The 20,509-nt window shown below is 45.0% G+C and overlaps 1 protein-coding gene across 7 annotated transcripts in view; it reads right to left on the reverse strand.

Moving 5' to 3' along the window:
• Positions 1-20,509, reverse strand: part of CHD7 (chromodomain helicase DNA binding protein 7) — a 188,773-nt gene that overhangs the window by 20,085 nt on the left and 148,179 nt on the right. For all 7 annotated transcript variants that reach the window (XM_064588285.1, XM_045896506.3, XM_045896500.3 and 4 more), the window contains 10 exons: positions 18,676-18,819; positions 17,083-17,338; positions 11,245-11,455; positions 10,520-10,715; positions 10,053-10,220; positions 9,462-9,641; positions 6,020-6,130; positions 5,725-5,930; positions 2,744-2,943; positions 2,412-2,571 (listed from right to left, as the gene is read on the reverse strand). In XM_064588285.1, coding sequence (XP_064444355.1) covers positions 2,412-2,571; positions 2,744-2,943; positions 5,725-5,930; positions 6,020-6,130; positions 9,462-9,641; positions 10,053-10,220; positions 10,520-10,715; positions 11,245-11,455; positions 17,083-17,338; positions 18,676-18,819 — 1,832 coding nt within the window. The remainder of the gene's footprint in view (positions 1-2,411; positions 2,572-2,743; positions 2,944-5,724; positions 5,931-6,019; positions 6,131-9,461; positions 9,642-10,052; positions 10,221-10,519; positions 10,716-11,244; positions 11,456-17,082; positions 17,339-18,675; positions 18,820-20,509) is intronic.

The following is a 20,509-nucleotide window of genomic DNA, read 5'->3' on the forward strand; positions in this document are numbered from 1 at the left end:
TTTTTCTCCCTTTCTTGACAAAAGATACAGTTTTCTTCTTTGGGAGGAATTTTAGTTATGCACAGCCTTTTATGAGCTAACTAGGAATGTCACCTTTCTTCTAGAGGAAAAAAATTCAAACCAGTGTAACTGGCAAGCTCAGTGGTACCAGCAGGATAACAAAGCAGACAGGAGGTGGGCTCTGACCCTAAGGAGTTTGCACTCGTAAGTCCGACAGACCAGACTACTAGCGAGTCCCCAGACCTCATTCACATTTGATTGGCTATCCCACTAGTGACCACCTTCGGGACCTGTATCCAGTTCAGGACCACACATAGCACTGCCCCGTCCTACCCCCTCATCTCCTTTAACCTAAGACAGTTCCTCTTTGTGTCTTGAAACTTTTGAAGAGAACTGGCTAGCTATTTTCTAGGAGGTCCCTTGATTTGGGTTTCATTTTCTCTTACCAGTCATCAACCATTTCCCCACTTTAGATCCTGAGAAGTCTCAGGGCATGATCCAATGGGAAGAAGAAATGGATGTCCCAGAGAGGAGATGGCAAGCCTTGCCAGTCTTCTCCTGAGACCACAGGGAGGAGCATACTAGCTCCATCTCACATACTAATTAGGGAGAGTACTCTATAAAAAGTCTGCTACTGATATTAGAATGGGAAATTAAAAACTCCCGCCCCCATCACTCTGGGATCCAGGCGCAGGAGCCATTGTTCCCACACCAAACCACTTCACTTCCGGTTTGTCTGAATCCAGAACCCAGAAGGCTATTGACCCAAAGTTCACATAAACCACAGGAAACAGAAGTTTTCTAACAGCTGTAAGTGGGGCAGGATTTTAGGGAGAACTATCGTGCCACAGCAGTAACAACAAACAGTTTCCGAGGCACCAAAATGGTTTGAGGTAATGGTTTTAAAGACTCAAAAAGGAAAAAATTTGTCAGTCAAAATCTAGCGATAGTGATCAAAGGCAGGCCCCGAAAGCACTTCCATATTTAAAAAGGGGTAAGAACCATTCAACACTGCCAGCCAGGAGTTACTTTGCGTGAGACCTGGGATGACCCCGTGGGGCAGGCAGGCTTCCCAGGTGGGTGGGGGTCTCTGAGAGCAAGGGCACTGCCCTCAGCCGTTCTCGACTTCCAACCTGGCTCTGCCTCCTAACTAGCTGAGACCGTAAGTGCCGGAGTCTCCACTTCCTCGTGAGGTAAACGGGGATAAGAGAGCACTACTCATCTTAGGCAGGGCACACAGATAATGCATGCGAAGTGCTTGCCACACCACCAGTTACTATGTGCTCAGACTTTTGCTGCTACTTTTTAGGAGAGATACACACTGATTTAGATCCTGCTTCATCCAGTTGAGGTCTTGCTGCAGAGCTCTAGGTGGTTGACAAGGCAAGTGAGTCTTAAAGAGGCCGAGGAACTTGCCCAGGACCCCACGAAGCTACAAGTGGCGGAGCTGTTCAGTGCTGGCTAGGCTACTGATTCTCAGAAATGCACGGTCACGGCAAGGGAAGAAGCTTCGCCACGTGCTGTCAGTTTAACACGAGGACAATTAACAGAGCTCCCAGCAATGAAATAAATACAGATTTAATATTCTTCAATTACATATAATCAGGTTCTGGAAATAAAGATAAGGAACAGGATTCTAAGCTCACAGGTAAGAAAAAAGGACCCAGCCACTGAGGTATGATTAAGCAAAAAATTCCACGTAAACTCCCCAGTCCCTCCCGTGGAAGTAGTCAGCTGAAGGTGGGGTCATACAAGGCAAACAGTCATTCTCTAACACATCTTGGTTACAACTTAGTTATCTGCAACATTTATAGCAGCATTACTCAGAACAGTCAAAAAAAGGTGTCCATCAACCCAAGTGCCCATCAACAGATGAATGGATAAACAAAATGTGGTAAACATGTACAATGCAGTATTATTCGGCCACGAAAAGGAATGAAATTCTGGCACAGGACACAAATTGGATGACCTCTGGAAACATTATGCCAGACATCACAGACAAATATTCTATGATTCCACTTAGGAGTTACCTAGAATAGGCAAATCCGTGGAGACAGAAAGTAGAAGGGCATCTGCCAGGGCCCTGGGGCAGGGAGGGAGGAGGGCAAGTGACTGTCTCATAGGAGCGGAGTTTACACTGGGGTCAGTGAAAAGGACTGGGGTACAGACAGTGCTGAGGGGTACCCAGCATTCTGAATGTAATTAATACCGAAGAGTTGTGTACTTAAACGGTTAAAATGGGAAGACCGTGTTATGTATCTACCACACTAAAGAAAAAGAAAAAGACAATCCGTCATCTGAAGGTATGCCGTCGTGTGAGCCGGCACCACGTTTCAAGAAAAACAGCAAAGCCGTACAAAACCAGGAAGCACAGTTTCCTGGTCAGTCATATAGACCCTTTCAAAACGTACTTGTTACAGTGGTGCTTCAGGTGCTTCTTGTAGCTGTCCTCCTGGAACAAGGCGTCCGGATTACAACCCGCCAGCCAGTCGGCATCCTGCACCACCGGGTGTGTGCTCTGGGCTTTCACCTTCTTTCCTTTCCTTCCCCGTGGCACTGGGGCAGATAAACCTGGAATCGGAGTAATAATAATAGAAATAGCAGTTTTTTATAACCCCAATTACAACGTCGGACTCAGACACGTCGACTTCGTGGCAGAGAGACCCGGGGTCTAGATGGCGTCACAAGGGTCCCGGGTGGCTCTCTGCGAGCCTGCAGTACAGAGAGCATGAAGCAGACCTACCAGAGTGATTGACCAAGGCTCGCGTCTGGCCGTCCGCCGTGGGCGTGATCAAATCCCAGATGAAGCTTTTGATATTCTCATCCCCCTTGTAATGATTGAGACAGTACACGAGGATGGTTCTGCAGATGGTTTCCACGTCCTGCTCGGTGAGCTGACGCTTGTAGCGTCCATGGGAAAGGATATCTGTCCACCGGCCCCAGCTGCAAAGCAAATAGTCAGTATGTAGATGGTGCCTTTCGGTTTCGATGTGGGGCTTTCCTTTCAGTCAGGCAGCAGTGTTAGGAAATCTTGGATCAGAACTAGCAATATTTTACATTGGGGGATAGGAAAGCACTTCAGGGCACAAGGGTCAAAAACACGGGTTACAGAGCGGGGCCTGAGCCCGCAGCTCTTCGGTGCTGGAGCTGAACCGTCACTGAAGTAACGCCCACGGGTCTGACACGGGCTTTCTCAGTCAGATCCCTGCAGTGGCCGCACCTCTGGGGGCAGGAAAGCATGCCGGGCCCGGGACACTTAACACTCTGCCTCACTCTGTCATGGTTATTAGCATGTTTCAATGCTGACCAGCTATCTGAGATGCACGGTGACCTGAGGTGGGTGTGGCTGCTCCCAAATCGAGGACATGATGCCAAGGAGAAATGGTCATATTTCAGTCTACCTCAAAGGGATGCCATGATAACAACTGAAAGACTGTGAACAGGTTTGAGTTTCCTTTTGAAACAGGGAGCGCTAACTCCCAAGTACGTTCACGGCATTCACGGGCAACATGTTTTGAGAACTTGCAGGCCCTCGTGTAAACCGGGGGGCCGGGGGGGTGGGGAGAAGGACTGAACACAGAACGAAACAGATAGCACACCGCTGACCCTGAAGAGTCTGTTCGGGGTTACAATCCCAGTTAGACACAGCGCTGTGCTCTTTGATCCGGGTGTTGTGGCGTGAGAGCATACAACAGATGGGCAGATGCTGTCTGCGCCATGTCTCCCCTCAGGCCGCAGCTCAGGACAGAAGCCAGCCCCTCCCCTGCCTTCTTCAGGGACTGAGGGCTGTGCGCGGCAGGGAGGCCCCGGCTGTGAGAGGCACAGGGCCGGGCCCACCCTAGCAGGCCCGGACGTGTGCCCTGGCCTGGTCGTCTCTGGCTTCTATGAACTCTCAGTTCCTCAAACTGCAGGGCCAGTCTTCGCCTCTAGGCCTTTGGACACACTGCTCTCTCTGCCTGGAACTCTCTCCTCCCTGCCGGCACCCAACTCTCTCTCCTACCCAGGCTGAGCCATGATGTCCACCCATCAAGTCATATCGTTGTCTATGGAATCCCTTCTTGTATTCCCCCAGCTTCAGAAGTGGGGAGATGATACCGGAGCTGTCTTACAGGAGAGACATGCTTCTACCCTCCATCTGCACAGTCTTCCCGGCCACAACACCATCACGGTTTCCTGCCATTTCCGCTTGTCCACCTGCCTTGAAACAGGGGCCGTGACTGTCCTGCTCACAGGTGTATCCCCTGTGTCTGAGTAACCTAGCACAGTGCCCAGCCTCCAATAGGTGTTTCCTACATAGCAAGGCCTAGGGGAGGAGGGAAGGCCCTTCCTCAGAGACATGGCACTCTACACATACTTCTTAGCTTTAGGACTTATTAAGATATTCCATTTCTAAAGTTACTGGCAGAATTCTCAACTTCGATCATTAGGTTGAAACAAACATCAGAGCAGGTGCCAGCAGCGAAGGGCTCAGGTCTACCACATAAGAACAGACAGGAAAGACTGTCTAGCTTGCAGATAATTAGCTGAGATACAGCATGGGCTTCCACTGAACTTCATTTATTCCACAAGAAATCACTGATTTGGCACTCACTGTGGGTCTGCTGGCACTGCACTCTTCCCTGTGGACACAGAGAAAAGAGTCCTGGGCTTCATGGAGCTCTAAGTGGGGCTTCGGCAGGAGAAGCCTGCTACCTCAAGTCATAAACCAACGTGATGAGTGTGACGGAACGTGGAAGCCAGACACTCTGGTGCAGAGTGCCGAGGGGAAGCCTGTGCTGGATGTCAACAACAGGAGCTGTTGGACAGATCAAGTCTGTGGGCTGGGTGTGCGGGGGTTGGTGCTCTAGGCAGGCAAAGAACTTGTAGAAAGACAGAGACGAGACAGAGCATGGCACACTGAAGGAAATGGAGCCGCCTGCCCCAACAGAAGCCCGGGCTACCCAGAGAAAGGACTGACAAGACAGACAAGAGCCAGATCAGAGCCCTGTATGCCATGTTAACAGAAGGTGTGTATTTATTCTGAAACTCGTGATAATCCACTGGAAGAAATCATCAAAAGCAGGATATCATCAGATCCACAGAAATATCATTTTGGTGGTAGTTTTTTTATTTGAATGGAACTTGCCTACAGTCCCATAAAATGCCAGAGAATTCTTATTTGCAGACTCAGATATTTAGCGAGCACTCTGCCATCACTCAGAGCACTGTGTGATGAGTGCTCGTCAGAGATGAATTAGATGTGGGTCCTGCCTTTCTGAGACATGTTCAGCAGGAAAAGCATGATACATTGAGTTGAAATAACCATCCATTTATGTTCCAGAGGAATTGGAAGAGCTTTATAACTGAGATGACTGCCTTTAACAAGTTTTTATAGCAGAAAAATACTAAAAGATTACCACAGTCGAAAACTTTATGCGAAGCTAAAGTAGGAAAAGATTTTGTCATTTTGAGACTTCGTTCTGAGTTATTAGTCACCAACAAGTAAATCTGGATCTGACATAATTCCTTAAGGGACAAACTGGTCTTCCTTCAAATGCACGAGGATATGAAGAAGCATGAGCACCTGAAACAAACAACCCTGGGTCCCGTAGCAGTTGCTGCACGGTCGTGTGCCTGGCTGCACTATGGGGGGTCACAGAAATCCCAACACAGACACACTTCTCTACGCTGATTAGAATTCCATATTTAAAATAAGATTCCGTTTTTCACATGAGCCTGACTTACCCATAGACGAGCAGATTCTTCTCAACTCTAAAGCACTCACTCCGAGCATAGCCCTGCGACCTGTCCTGGGGCCGCCGCGGCTTCGGGCACGGCTTCTCTTCAGAATCACTCTCCAAGTCTGAAAATTCCATCAGCTCGTCTTCTTTCACTGCACTGTACAGCCTGGTTTGCTTCCTCACTCTCGGAGTGTCAATAACGAGGTTGTTCTAGAATAGACAGCAGATAAATTTGAAACTTCTAAAACAGCATCCCTTGGGTTAGATTAGATAGGGTTTGAACGGAACCTCTCACTCACCCTCCCATTTAAGGCATCAATATCCAATTCAGCCTTCTTAGCCCACTTTTGCCAGAAATTTGGATCATCCAAGGAAATATCTGTCCTATTTCCAGATGCAACAAAACTGGCCTAAAGGGGAAAAAATATGCATTACTTTGAGATGCTTTTCTCAGAGGCACAATGCAAAGCAGCTTTCATTTACTCATTCAGCCAAACACGTATGCATTCTTGCACTGTGTGCCAGATGCTGCAGTCGGTGGGCTGGGATGAAAGACCGTCCCACAGGCAGCTCTCTGTCCAGGGCTTTCAACAGATCAGGAAGCAAAAGAAGGCAGCACAGTGGAATCAACGACAGTGACAATGGTACATACAGGTACAACTGATCTACAGAAGAGGGAGCCAGCCAGGTTCACGAGGGGGTGCAGGAAGGGCATGGCTGGGAAGAAAGAACAGGCTCCCCAGAATATAATGCCTGGCTCAGACTGTTAAGAACTCTGAGAACAGGAAAGCATGTGGACATGTTCACCACAGAGCATGTGCAAAGGCTCAGAAGAGAAGAAAGGCAATGTGTCATGTGACTGGTGATAAGCGTGGTCAGGGGAGAGCAGCTAAAGGTCAAGCTGGCGAGGCAGGCAGAAACCAGGTCACACAGGGCCTCACACGTCCTGTTAATGGGGTCGGAACTCTATCCTGAGGTACCCATGAACTCTTTCAAAATGGAAAGAATCTCAAGATGGACGCACTCCTATCCAAAGCCACCTGTTAGAGAGATCATACTGCTGTCCTAGGACACGGGAGGGAGGAACAGGCTACTGCAGCAGTTTAGAGAGGCAGCAGCAAAGACTGAAAACAGTGCCAGCACAAGTGGAGAAAAGCAGGCAGTCTAGAACTATAGTCTTTAAAAAGTGAAACGGAAGGGGTTAGAATCTGCGTGGATGTGAAGCACGGAGGAGGAGGAAGACGAGGAGGAAGCCGGGAAACACCTCAGCAGCCAACGCTGGCGTCCGAATAGCATCAGTCAGGCGAACAACCGGGGCAGTGCGTGTGTGTGCGCATGCAGAGGGAGGAGGGACAGGGAGGACGAGGGACGAGGGGGGTTTTGAACACACTGAATGGGAAGTGCCTGTGAGGACAGAGAACAGAACCCGAATAGAGGCTGAAAAACGGGAGAGAGAACGTGCTGGGGCACAGAACCCAAAAGGAGGGAGCCTCCCAAGACTGAGTAGCTGGGACAGCGGGATGTCCACAAGCAAAGGGAAGGAGACGGACCCCTATCTCCCACCACAAACCGAAATTCACTCAGAAGGGATCACAGACCTAAATGTAAGAGTGAAAACTATAAAACTCAGAGAAGAAAACAGGAGCAAATCTTTGTGACCTTAGGGTAGACAACATATCAAAAGCATGAACAATAAAAGGAAAAAAATGGGTAAACTGGACTTTACTGAAAAAATTTTTAAAGATTTTTTTTTTATTATTTTTATTTATATGAGACAGAGAGAATGAGAGACAGAGAGCATGAGAGGGAGGAGGGTCAGAGGGAGAAGCAGACTCCCTGCCGAGCAGGGAGCCTGATGCAGGACTCGATCCAGGGACTCCAGGATCATGACCTGAGCCGAAGGCAGTCGCTTAACCAACTGAGCCACCCAGGCACCCCAAGATTTTATTTATTTATTAGAGAGAGAGAGAGAGAGCATGCACATAAGCAGGGGGAGCAGCAGACTCCCCACTGAGCAGGGAGCGTGATGCAGGATTCAATCCCAGGACCCTGAGATCGCGACCTGAGCCAAAGGCAGACGCTTAACCCACTGAGCCACCCAGGCACCCAGGACTTCACTGAAATTAAATACCATTAGGAAAGACTAGGAGAAAATACTTGCAAATCGTTTTATCTAATGAGAAACTTTAATCCAGAATATGTAAAGAATTCTTAATATTCAATAATAAAAACCAAGTAACTCAAAAGATGAACAAAAGATGTGAACATTTTCCCAAAAATGATATACTTTACTTGCCATTCAACAAGCACATGAAAAGATGCTCAACAGCATCAGAAAATGCAGATCAAACCAGAGTGGGATAGTTCTTCACAATGGCTATAATCAAAGAGTCAGAAAATAAAATGTGCTGGTAAGGATATGGAGAAACTGGAGCCCTAAATCACTGCTGGTGTGAAGAGAAAATGGTACTATGGTCACTAGAAAACAGTGTCAGTTCCTCAAAGGGTTAAACAAGGAGTTAACATATGACCCAGCAATTCTATTTATGGTATATACATAAGAGAAATGAAAAGATATGTCCACATAAAAACTTGTCCATAAATGTCCATAACAACATTCATGATAACCCCAAAGTGGAGACATCATCAGCTAGTGAATGGATAAACAACCCCAACACCCATCATCAATTGCTAAAAGAGGTACACCTATATAATAGGAACAGCATTCAGCAAAAAAGGGGAAGGAGTTACTGACACATGCCACAACACGGATGAATCTCAAAACCACTATACTAAGTGAAGGAAGCCAGAAACAAAAGACCACATGCTGTATGATTCCATTTTATGAAATGTCCAGAGTAGGCAAATCTACAGAGATAGAGAAAGTAGATTAGTGGCTGCCAAAGACTTAGGGTGCGGGGAGGCAGAGGCTGACTGCTAATGGGCAAGAGGATCTGGGGTGATGGAAATGCTCTGAACTTAGATGTGGTGATGGCTGCACAAGTCTGCAAATATGGTAAAGGCATTGAGCTGTACACTTAAAATTGGTGAATTTTATGGTAAGTAAATAACATTTCAATAAAGCTGTTAAAAATAAAGGTGTAAAGAGGGCCTGGGTGTGGATGGGTGGAACCATGTGCAGGGGAAGCCTCAGAAGGCACCCTCAGTCACATGGTGGGAAGGAAGGCTTGGTGGTGACCTTCACCAGAGCTGGTCTGATGGAGGGGTGGGGGGAGGGGTACAAGCTGGAAGCTGAAAATTAAATACGCAGAAAGGGAGGCGGTGGGGACAGCTAGTACAAACAACACTCATGTGGATTTTAGCTACGAAAGAAGGGTTATAGAGTTGTAGCTGGAGGGCAAAACAGAGGAGAGGCTTTCTTAAGATAGGAGTGACTCAACTGTTCTAACAGGCTCCGTCAGGAATCAGGATGTCAGGAAGCAAGATAATGTCAGAGCAGGAACTCCAGAAGTGGAGAGGGTGGGGTCAAGGACACAGGAAGCAGATATGAGGCCAAGGTGAGGGTGACTCCCAGGGCCATACACAGAGAAGGGAACCCAAACGCACACAAAGAATCTTCTATGCATTAGGGGCTCCACAGGGAGGTCATAATTACTTTCTTAATTCTCAATTATAAAGCCAATGTTACATATGCATCTTGTGGGCACTTTATAAGGTCCTGCTTTAAGCAAACTCTATTACACATCTATAGAACACCTGCCTCTTCAGATCATTTCGCACCTTAGCAAATGTGGAACCTTTCCCTTCAGACTCAATGGTGATAGTGTGGGTTCGCCGCAGGAGAATCTGATCAATATCTTCTTCGCAGAACTTAGACCCTTCATCCTCCTCATCCATGAGTGCACCATAGGCCCCTTTTCGTAGCAGATCCTCTATTTCTTTCTTGGAAAGTTGTTGTACCTGTTTTAGTGAGGTATTTAAAATCATTTAGAATTGAAATGTTTGTAGACGACACAAATGCTTCATTGTACTCAAGGAGAATTTTTTTTTAAAGATTTTATTTATTTGAGAGAGAGAGAGAGCACAGAGGGAGAAGGAGAAGCAGACTCCCCGCTGAGCAGGCAGCCTGACACAGGGCTCGACCCCAGGACCCTGAGATCATGACCTGAGCCAAAGACAGACGCTTAACTGACTGAGCCACCCAGGCGCCCCTCAAGGAGGACAAGCTGGGCCCATAAAAAAGACAATGTGACAAAACAGGCTGAAAACAGCAAGGGTGAAAAGTGACTCGATGCTGGATAATTTCTTCCTGTGAGTTAAGTCAAGTTAAGGAGCCAGAATACAGGCAGGGCCCGGGCGAGTGTGGATTACCCCATTGGTAGCGCTTTCTCTCCCACTCATGGACTGCAGCACAGCTTTATCCAGGCCGAGCTTCAAACTCGCCTTGTCGAACATTTCCCTCTCATAAGAATTTCTCGTAATCAGCCTGTAGATCTTCACAGATTTGCTCTGTCCTATTCTATGACATCTAGCCTGAGCCTGGAAGAAAAAGGAAATGAATGGCCACCAAAGAAAGAAAAGACTCATGTGCCAGTTCCGAGACCCCTGTTCCAATACAGTAGGAGTGCAGAAGGTGCGGTACAGAAGGTTAACATACTATGAAATTACTTGGGCATTGTTAGTACATGAATCATTACTTGGTTCATTTGCCCGATCGTGGGACACCACCTGAGTGACGACACAACTTTAATTTACTGGTTTGACTGGGGATGCTTCATCATAGTGGAATGACTTTAAAAAAAAAAAAGGGCATCGGGACTATTTTCTTGTGTGTTTACCTGGAGATCATTTTGGGGATTCCAGTCGGAATCGAAGATGATGCAGGTATCAGCAGCAGTAAGATTAATGCCTAAACCTCCCGCCCTTGTGCACAGGAGGAAAACAAACCGGTCAGAATCAGGTTTGGAGAATCTGTCGATAGCTGCCTGGCGGAGATTTCCTCTCACTCTGCCGTCGATCCTTTCGTATGGGTACCTAGAAAACGTCAGGGTTAACAAGGAGGCCTGCCACACGACTACGGCATACTTGTTTCTTCTGGTAAAGCAAGTATTACAACATGGGGTATGTATTATCTGAGTAGTATTATGTATCAGAAATCATTTCAGAGCAAACAGGTTTTATTGTAGTTTGGCATATAACTGGTGGAATGCTCAAAAATTAAATTTTATTTTACTTCCCCGCTAGATAAAATAACAAGTCTTAAAAATGGCCAACACCTGTAACAGTCAAATAACAAACAATTCTGATTTTAGGTAAGACCCATTCTCCCCTAGTCAAGTGAAAGAAATGGGAAACGAAATTGCCATCAAAAGTACGCAGAGTCCTACCGTAGGTACCACACAGAATAACGGCCGTGTACATGGACAGTTTTTAAAGAGAGATGTGACACATCTCCCCCACTCCTTCCCCTCTATTATGAATGTCACTTTGAGGTGAGCCACCTGGAGCCCTGGGAAAGGTCATTTTTTATTTCCTTTATATTCTTATGGCGCGGTGGCCTCACCGTCTTTGAATGAGGTAGTCTTCCAGTATGTCCAAGCAGCGCACCATCTGGGAAAAGATAAGCACCCTGTGGCCACCAGCCTTCAGTTTTGGCAGCAGCTTGTCAATCAGCACTAGCTTGCCAGCAGCCTGGATCATCGCCTGGAGCTGAAAATCTGGAGAGTCTGCATTGTGTGTTTCTTTAAACTCTTCCAAAATTTTCTCTTCAGCACCTGCAGAGATTGGACAGCATAACGTGAATACTGTAGAAGGTTTTTATTACTAAAAACAATGAACTTGCTTTCAAAACCCACTGCTAACTATAGGAACCAGAACGCCATACTCACGTTTATGAATATGAATCTGTCCACTTACTAAAAGTCAGGTCTAACACAAAACCATGGAAGTATAAAAGGGATCAAAGTTTTAAGCACAACACATTTAAACATTTGGGGGGGAAAAACCCCCACATTTTCCAACAAACAAATGTTTGCTGTCTGTAGAAACTGAATTTCAACAACAGACTGTCAAGCCAGAAGTGGCAGAAACAAGCCAAGGGCCAGATACCTACAGAAAATTTGGAACCTAAATTGCTAAAGAAATGAAGAACTGTTTACTAGCTGAATATAAACACAAACAACAAAATCTGTTCTGAAGCTAAGAAACAAGGGAATAGAGTTCTAATAATTACAGTGTCAGGACAGTAGTTTTTTATATAACTGCACAGAAATACAGCCCAAAGGAGGGCAACAAAAGGGAATTCCTTTCTCAGGATAATTTTTAGGGATTTTTTTTAGGGGTTCTGAACACACATCTTCTATTGCAATCTCTAACTCTCCCTCCACGTTCATTCTTATCTGATCATTTCATGAGGTACAAAAACTCTACCTTGAAGTAGCCAAAGCTTTTCAAGCATTTAAAAACCAACAGCAGCAATCAACCTTGTCTCACATAAATAAGGCTTCTTCTATGCCTAGCCCTCTTTTTCTCCTAGTCTCGTGCAGATTTCCGCTTGTTCAAAGACTCGGGTGCATCAGAGAAGCCTCAAGAGAATGGCATCGTCAGGAAAGAAGCGCTTACAGCTGCCCCCCTACCCCACCCGCAAAGCCCAAACACACACAGGCAAAGCTCCCTTCAACTGCTTAGGTGGCTTAGCTAGAATTAGACAGGACTGGTCTGGCCTCCTCCCGTCTCTGGAGTTAACGGGGAGGAGGCCAGATCCATGCTGGTGGGGTCACCTATTCTTTAGAAAATACAAACAAACAAATCCACCTAATGGGATTGGTTCCCAGCCTTCAACTGTGCCAGAAAGTGTCAACTACCCTGCTTACCAACGGTTTTAAACATGTGTGTGAACTAACAATACACGGGATGAGTATGCATAACATCTCAAAGGAGGCTTAAAGGTTAGGTGAGTTAGACCCCATGGCCTCTAGGACAGAACTTCCACAAGCAGCAACAGAAGTTAAAAAAAAAAAAAAAAAAGTGCCATCCTATTTTCACTCTAAGGGCACCCGTGCAAATTAAGTTATGGCATGGTCATATGCAGAAATACAGCTTGTTAATTATTAATCAACAAAGAATCTTACTGAGAACAGATTAAAGTCACTTAATGCCCTTACCCGAGCACTAAGGCCTCTGCAAAGCACACTGCTTTGCCACTTGTGAGGAAGGGGGCCGGGCCGAAGAGGCCAGCTGGGGCAGAATGGCCACATGAGGAAGAGGCTAACTCAGGACTTTGCTCTAAGTGGGGAAAAAGGGGAAAGGTTTTAACTAGGAAAAGGTAAAAACAAAATGCTGTTGAAGATCATTAGCAGGAATGTTCTTAAATAAAGAATATTCTTGAATAAAGCTGAATAATATTTCTCAAAACATGAAATTTGTAAATCTAGGTTCTGGATTCAGGACAAGAAGGCCCTCAGGAGACAGGGGAAATAGATTTAAGTCTATGTATTACATGAGGTCTTTTTAAAAAGTTTGTTCATGTGCAATATAGTATGAGCTCTTTGCAATTCAGAAACAGATTTTACTCCTGATATTTGGGTAGTTATTTTTTGTCTATATGAAAATTATAACTTGGAATCAAAATATGGTATATTAGTTTAAAATAAGCTAAGGGCCAATGAAGTCTTCAAAAATGAAATAATCATTTTGACAAGATAAATATCAGACATTTGAATAATTTCAGTAAAAAGCTGAAAATACAAATAATTTCTCAAATTAGCAGAAAAATTTTCATTTTAAATTTATTCAGAGATGAGAAAAGTAACTTTCTTGCTTTTTGATTGCTACTACTAATTTCTCATCTTATAAAGAATAGTCAAAATTAAAATACATTTGTTCTTACCTGACAAAAGCTACTGCTGAATTCATCAATTTAGCTCTTTGTTACGAATTCAAGGTTCTTAAAGAGGCAGCCAGTTTTTAAAATATCAGCAAACATATTTCCTGTATGATTCTTCTAGCACTGTACTCATTATGGCCAGATTGAAGGAAAGAAGGTCGGGGAAGGTGCTGGAGGAAAGCAATTTCTACCTTCCAATGTCACAGCCAAAGTGTCCCAAGTTTACCAATTATTTACCTTGATGCTGGATTTGTAAATATCAGTCTGAAATTACCTGGAAATAGGTTATGATAAGCCAAAATACTTTGTTGACACTGCCCTAAATTACTGTTCATGCTACATTTCAAAATGTGTGTGTGTGGTGTCAAAGACAACTTGAAACGAGCGTGGAAGCTTCTCACTTAAACAGATGGTCACCGCGAGGACAGGAATTGCAATGTTAGCTCGCTATAATGAGAAGTTATTATCTAGCCAATGTCATCTAGCCACCAACAAGAAATTATTTTCTTTTGAAGATTACCAGAAAAAAAGTTACAATTTTCTATCTGAAAAATTCATTCCATCATGCAAGCTTCAGCTGATTTTCTTTCTGCCCACTCTTCTCCGTACTCTTCCGACCCCCAACAATGACAACAAATGACCTTTAGGTCACTTCCTAACCATTAGGGGACCTCGACCAAGTTTTCAACATCATTTGTTGAAACTCTCACACAGAGAACCTAAAACTGGGCATTGCATTCTGTTGAAGCTTGGCCCAGTAACAGTAACCGCATTTACGTTCCCCAGTTACCCACTTACCAGAGCAACTAAAGCAACAACTAGCAACACTTACCAAATGCTCACACAGTGTACCCCAAACACTGTGCTAAGCACTTAAGATATTAACCCACATTTAAAATATTACTCAGTTTGTGTTCTACCGTCATTTCTAATTTTCTTCCTTCTGCTTTGCTTGTATTACCATATGTTACCAACTTACGCATATAGTTGCTTCTACTTTCCAGTTACAGAAGTGTTATGCTTTCCTGAATTGAACTTTAGCTTGACTGGGGCTGCTTGACTCTGCCACCACCCATACAAATTTCAATTTAAACTGCAACGCTGAAAATGTCCTTGAATCGGCTCAATACACGTGTGTAGGGTTAGCAGGACATCGGTATACTTTCTACTCCAGATTGTGGATGAGAATGGGAGATACGGCCATGGAGCATCCTCAGTGAAACCCAACATCCACGTTAAGTTATCTGGGCAGCTGTAACATCTAATGTGCAGGGTTGGGGGGGGGGGGGGGATGCATATATATATATATATATATATATATATATATTTTTTTTTTTTTTTTTTTTTTAACTACAATTTCTCAACATAAAGGTATATAAAGACCCCTGCTTAACAGATACTTCATAAGCTGCAGGGACAGAAATGCTGACCCCAAGGTGTGACCAATTAGGATAATGCCACGGACCCAAGTCTTACAAGTCCTAAGAGACTCCTGGTGAACCATGAAGTATAGAAGATGACCCTGAAGAGCAATCAGCCAAGGAAGAGACCCACCAGCTGTGTTGGGGGGAGGGGCGGGGGGAAGGGGACAGGACGCAGGACTCCTCCCTCAACATGTTCAATGCATGTCACTGGCATATAAACAGACAAGGCAAACTTGACGGAGCTCAGGCGGGTATCTGACAGCCACCCCTGAGGTCAGCCCTCTCGCACACATCCTGCTGGAGGCATTTCAGCTCTTTTGTGACTGCCCTCCCTTCCCCCTTGGAGGCTACTATTCCTCATTTTCTTTTTAGCAGATATTAAATGCAAGAGTGTGTGTGTGTATCGCACAAGCACATGTGCTTTACTTATACCACCAGTCACCCTAAGCCCCAACTCCAGCTCCCCAACTCAGGGACAGGCTGCTTGACACGCCCCGTAATGGTCTCACAGGCTCTAACACACTGGTGATTAGTAGGCCGGCCGCGGTAAACATATAATTATCACACACGATACTCTCTGTGGAAGACAAAGCTAAACAGCACAAAGTTGTAGAAGGAAATTCATCGATGTCACACCACAGCAATGACCTCAGGGGCAATGCCGAGGCGGTCTTGCAGGTGTGGGCCCCTCTGTCATCTAATAACAGGAACTTGTGGGTCTAAGGTGATGGACAGGTGTGTCAGTCAGGAACGGGGTGGGGAAAGATCAGGAACTCTTTAAATTAGCTGCCCTTGAACTTCATGGACTGTGATAAAGACAACACCAAGCTTTGTTCCTACTCCCCTGCAAAGGAACCTAATATTGCCTTGCTGGCCCGTTATAACTGCGCACAAACACCCCAAGTTGGCCGGCCGGCCCCTTTCTTTAACCCGTACGTTTCTTTAACTCTGGCCAGGACGGCAGGCAGCAAGAGCCTCTGAGCTGGTCTTTCTGCTTGTATGTCTCTGCCTACTCCCTCCCATCTGTTTTATATGATGTTGCCAGATCAGTCATCCTGAATCGTTTCTCAGCTCCAACACTAGCCATGGTTCTCCACTGCCTGCAGACGAAAGCCCCAATCCCACGGCCTGGCCCTTCAAGGCTTGCCACAGCAGGGTCCCAGCATGTGCCTGACGTTCACTGCTGCACTGTTTCTGACACAGACTTTACACTTTGGGCAAGTTCCCCTTTGTTTTCCTGTCTCTTTGTCTTTGCTCATGTTATTACATCAGCCTAAATGCCCTTCCTTTTTCTGACCCTGACTGGCAAACTCCTTCCCACCCCCATAGGCCTGTCTCAATACCATCGCTTTCTCTGTGGCTTCTCTCATCTCCATCCCTGACAAGCCTCAAGGCTCCCGTATCCTCCAGAGTGTCCCACACATCCAGGCCTGTGATATTTATCCCTTTCATGATTTTCGGAAATACATAATATAGGTTTGTACTCAAATCAGTTACATGACTGATTGATTAACTTGATTAACTAAATCAATTTAGTTAAGAACACAGGAAGACCATAAAGTATTCATCAGTCACAGAAACAAACTACTATCAAAGTTTTAAAACAATTGCTCCTTCTTAGGGAATAGGCCCTAGACGTCTCTAGACCGAAGTTCCCTCCTACCAAAGTCTCCAGACAGCTGAGGGCTGCCTTCTCACACTGTTCCTCTTTAACTGCTCTGATTTACATACACACACGCAAACACACGCACATGCACAGCAAGGAAGTCTCAACTGAGGCTAATCTCTTTAACTGTTAGCACGTTTCACGATTTTTAGGCATGAGTACCAACACCTCCTTCCGAGGGGTGAGACACAGAGGCAGAGAAGTAGGAGAACAGTGAGCTGAGGTCCCGCGGCAGAGGTCAGCAAGGGCAATGGTGCCCTGCCTGCGGCCACCACAGAAGGAGGCGTCACAGAGAACAGGAAGCTGGTGAAACCCACGTTTGAGGTGACAGGATCCAGTAATGACCACAAAGCAACAATCCTCTGTCAGGAGGGAGAAAGGGACCTCTGGAGTCATTTAAACGTGTTTACTGGTGCACAGGCTTACCGTTAATAAGGTATGGATGATTGCAGCACTTCCGTAATTCCATCATAGTGTTTAAAAGATTAGGTACGTTAGCTTGACCACCACCTTTGGAGAGAAACGTGAAATTCTTCTCAAGGATGGCTCGGTAATATTTTTTCTGAATGTTTGTTAGCTCAACTTCAATAATAGTTTCTTCTTTGGGGGCCAAGTTCTTTTCCACATCCTCCTTGAGACGTCGCAACATCATTGGCTTGAGAATAGCCTGGAGTTTTTGCACCTGAAAAAGGACCTTAAGTAAATACTGGTATCGTGATTTGCTTGCATGTTAAAACATTCATTCACCATTGGTTTTCATCTGTCAAAGCCCAGTAAGGGTATGAAGGCACTAATCTCTCAGCTTGCATGACAGAAGCGCATGAAGGCTGAATGAGTCCGCGTTAGATGGCCTATTTCAGCTGCCCAGGAGCCCAAACAGCCGGAAGGCCTGACAAGCACACAGCAGGGAAGAACCCAACTTATTCACTGAGCTTTCCCTTCTGTTTGTCTTAAGCCACAGGGATGATGAGGAAGAGGGAAGAGGCGATGTCATGGGAGTGGCTACGCTTCAGTTCCCTTCCCTTCTGGAAAGAGCTAACAGAATGAGTAGGCCAGGAGCTACCTACTCCCTGCACCAACAAGCAAGCAGAGATGTCACTCTCTGGTTCTCATTTCTGATGACTGGCAATAGGATAATAGCACACAAGACAGTTTTTATTTTAAGAAAGCAAAAACCAAAACAAAACGGACTTCACTCTGAACTAAACTAAGAGGCTTTAGTCAGTAAATTGTGGAGGAACATAAAGACCAAGACTGCAAGCATATCTCCATATCCGTGTCAAAAACAGTATAATAATAAATACCCACATAACTCTTAGGATGTGTAAAATAACTGCTTTTCATACATAATACCTCATTTATTTCTCAAAGAAATCCTGTGGAGTAGTTTAAGTGAATATATGTAGACTCAGAAAACTAAGCAATGTGACCGAGTATACACAGCTAAGAAATAAGACTAGGATCCCAAAACTCTAGGAGGAAAATAACTATAAGTTCCCATGGTTTCTGACACTGTGCTCAAAAAGTATACACAGCAGGGACGCCTGGGTGGCTCAGATGGTTTGGCATCTGCCTTCGGCTCAGGTCATGATCCCAGGGTCCTGGGGTCGAGCCCTGCATCGGGCTCCCTGCTCAGCGGGGAGCCTGCTTCTCCCTCTCCCTCTGCTGCTCTCTCTCTCAAATAAAATCTTAAAAAAAAAAAAAAAAAAAAAAGTATACAAAGCAAAATCACGGACCTGAACAGCATGGCAGTGTCCAGAAATTACATGAAAAGGTAAGTAACCTCTCCCAACAAATCTCAACAGCCCATCATGAGGGCAAACAGACAAACAAACAAGAAAACCTCCATAATGAAGACTCAGAATGCCCAAGGAAAGGAGATATAAAGCTCACTTAACTACTAGGTGAGAAAAAAATGATATAATTTACATTTTTAAACAGCTAAATAGTAGTGCTTTGCCATTTCATGGGTTAATCTTCAATTATATGACTAAAGTGCAAAGTAGACGTGGTAAGTACCTGTTCTTCAGTTTTCAGATCACCAAATTCTTGCATAAAGGTGGTTTCTGAAGGGAAGCGACTTGGTTCCAAGAAATGAAGCAAGCTGAAGAGCTCTTCCACAGTGTTCTGTAGTGGGGTCCCTGTCAGCAGCACTTTGTGTTCCTATAGGAACACAAGGAAAGCAACTGAGCAAATCGCAACAAAAACAGTTTCCTAAAATGAAAGCCTCTCTCCTCGGGCACCTGGGTGGCTCAGGCGGTCAAGTGTCCAACTCTTGGTTTCGGCTCGGGGTGTGATCTCGGGTGTGGGATCGGGCCCCAGATGGGCTCTGTGATTAGGGTGGAGTCTGCTTGAGAGTCTCTCCCTCTCCTTCCCTCTCTGCCCCGGGGGTGCGAGTGCCTGCGCACGTGCTCTCGCTCTCAAATAAATCTTTAAAGATAAATAAATAAAACCAAAACCTCTCTCTAGATATCCATTTTCCTACATCTCATTAATGCTAACTCAGCGTCCACTATAACGTAAAGGTAGAGGGCACAGAGGCAGAGGCACAAGACATGGACCCTGCTTCAGACAGATACGTGGTGCGGGCCCTCTAGAACGCGGCAGACCCCGTAAACATGTCATGCCATTTCATTTCTTCCTGGGATAAAGGTCAGCATTTTAGTGCTATGGCTTCGCAAGTCTCTTAAGTCCCAATACGTTTTTCTCCACCAGAGTTTTTTTCCTAAAATCCCTAGACTCAGAGAGAGCTCACATGCTTCTTTCTGTTCTCTACATCAACAGCATTCTCTTCTCCCCATCTGCTTCCTGCATGACTCACTTTAGAGACAAAAGAAGGTCTTCTACATGCAACAGTATATGAAAAACTATTTTGTTCTGCAAAAATTTTAAACTAGCGAAGAGGTCAGCTTGGTTTTAAATACCACAATCACTTTTTCTTTTCTTTTTTTTTAAAGCAGATGCTATTTCTAACGTTGTTTCTTTGAACCAAGTTAGGTTATTTCTTTAAAATAATTCTTCCTGTTTATGAGCTCTTTCTCCAGCTTTCCTTATGCATCTATACCCTTGTCTTTGTATTTTATATATCCAACACAGAGGAGCTATTTCTCAGTGACCAGTTTTAACTATGGTGAGTTTATTAATCTTAAGGGTCTTATTACTTAATATTTTGTTTGGCCATTTGATACATAGTACAGCGAATAAAACTATTTCAGGAAGTGATCCAAGTGCTCGCTTCGGCAGCACATATACTAAAATTGTGAACGATACAGAGAAGAGTCCCGCATCGGGCTCCCTGCTCGGCAGGGAGTCTGCTTCTCCCTCTGACCCTCCTCCCTCTCATGCTCTCTCTCATTCTCTCTCTCTCAAATAAATAAATAAAATCTTTAAAAAAAAGAAAGTGATCCAAAAAAAAAAAAAAAGAAGAAAGTGATCCTACTTTCTAGTAGGTTCAAATTATTCTGACTTAACGTGAAATCTGACAAGACTTGGTTGCCAAGGAGAGAGTATATGCTCAGTAAATACTAGATAAACGATGTTAACTAGGGTAAGGACATGTTAATTTTTGTAATATCCATCATGTCTTATATGCCAATGAAGCTCTTTGAAAGTAAGGTAAAGCAGTTCAGTTTGCTTTTCTTTCTTCTTCTTCTTTTTTTTTTTTTTAATAGTTTTCTTTTTTTTTTTTTTTAAAGATTTTATTTATTTATTCATGAGAGACAGAGAGAGAGAGAGAGAGAGAGGCAGAGGGAGAAGCAGGCTCCCAAGGAGCAGGGAGCCCGATGTGGGACTCGATCCCAGGACCCTGGGATCATGACTTGAGCCGAAGGCAGACACTTAACCATCTGAGCCA

This window comes from Mirounga angustirostris, unplaced genomic scaffold, assembly GCF_029215605.1.
Source record: "Mirounga angustirostris isolate CCGP_5_RB_7025 unplaced genomic scaffold, mMirAng1.0.hap1 SCAF_4, whole genome shotgun sequence".
Taxonomy (NCBI): Eukaryota; Metazoa; Chordata; class Mammalia; order Carnivora; family Phocidae; genus Mirounga; species Mirounga angustirostris.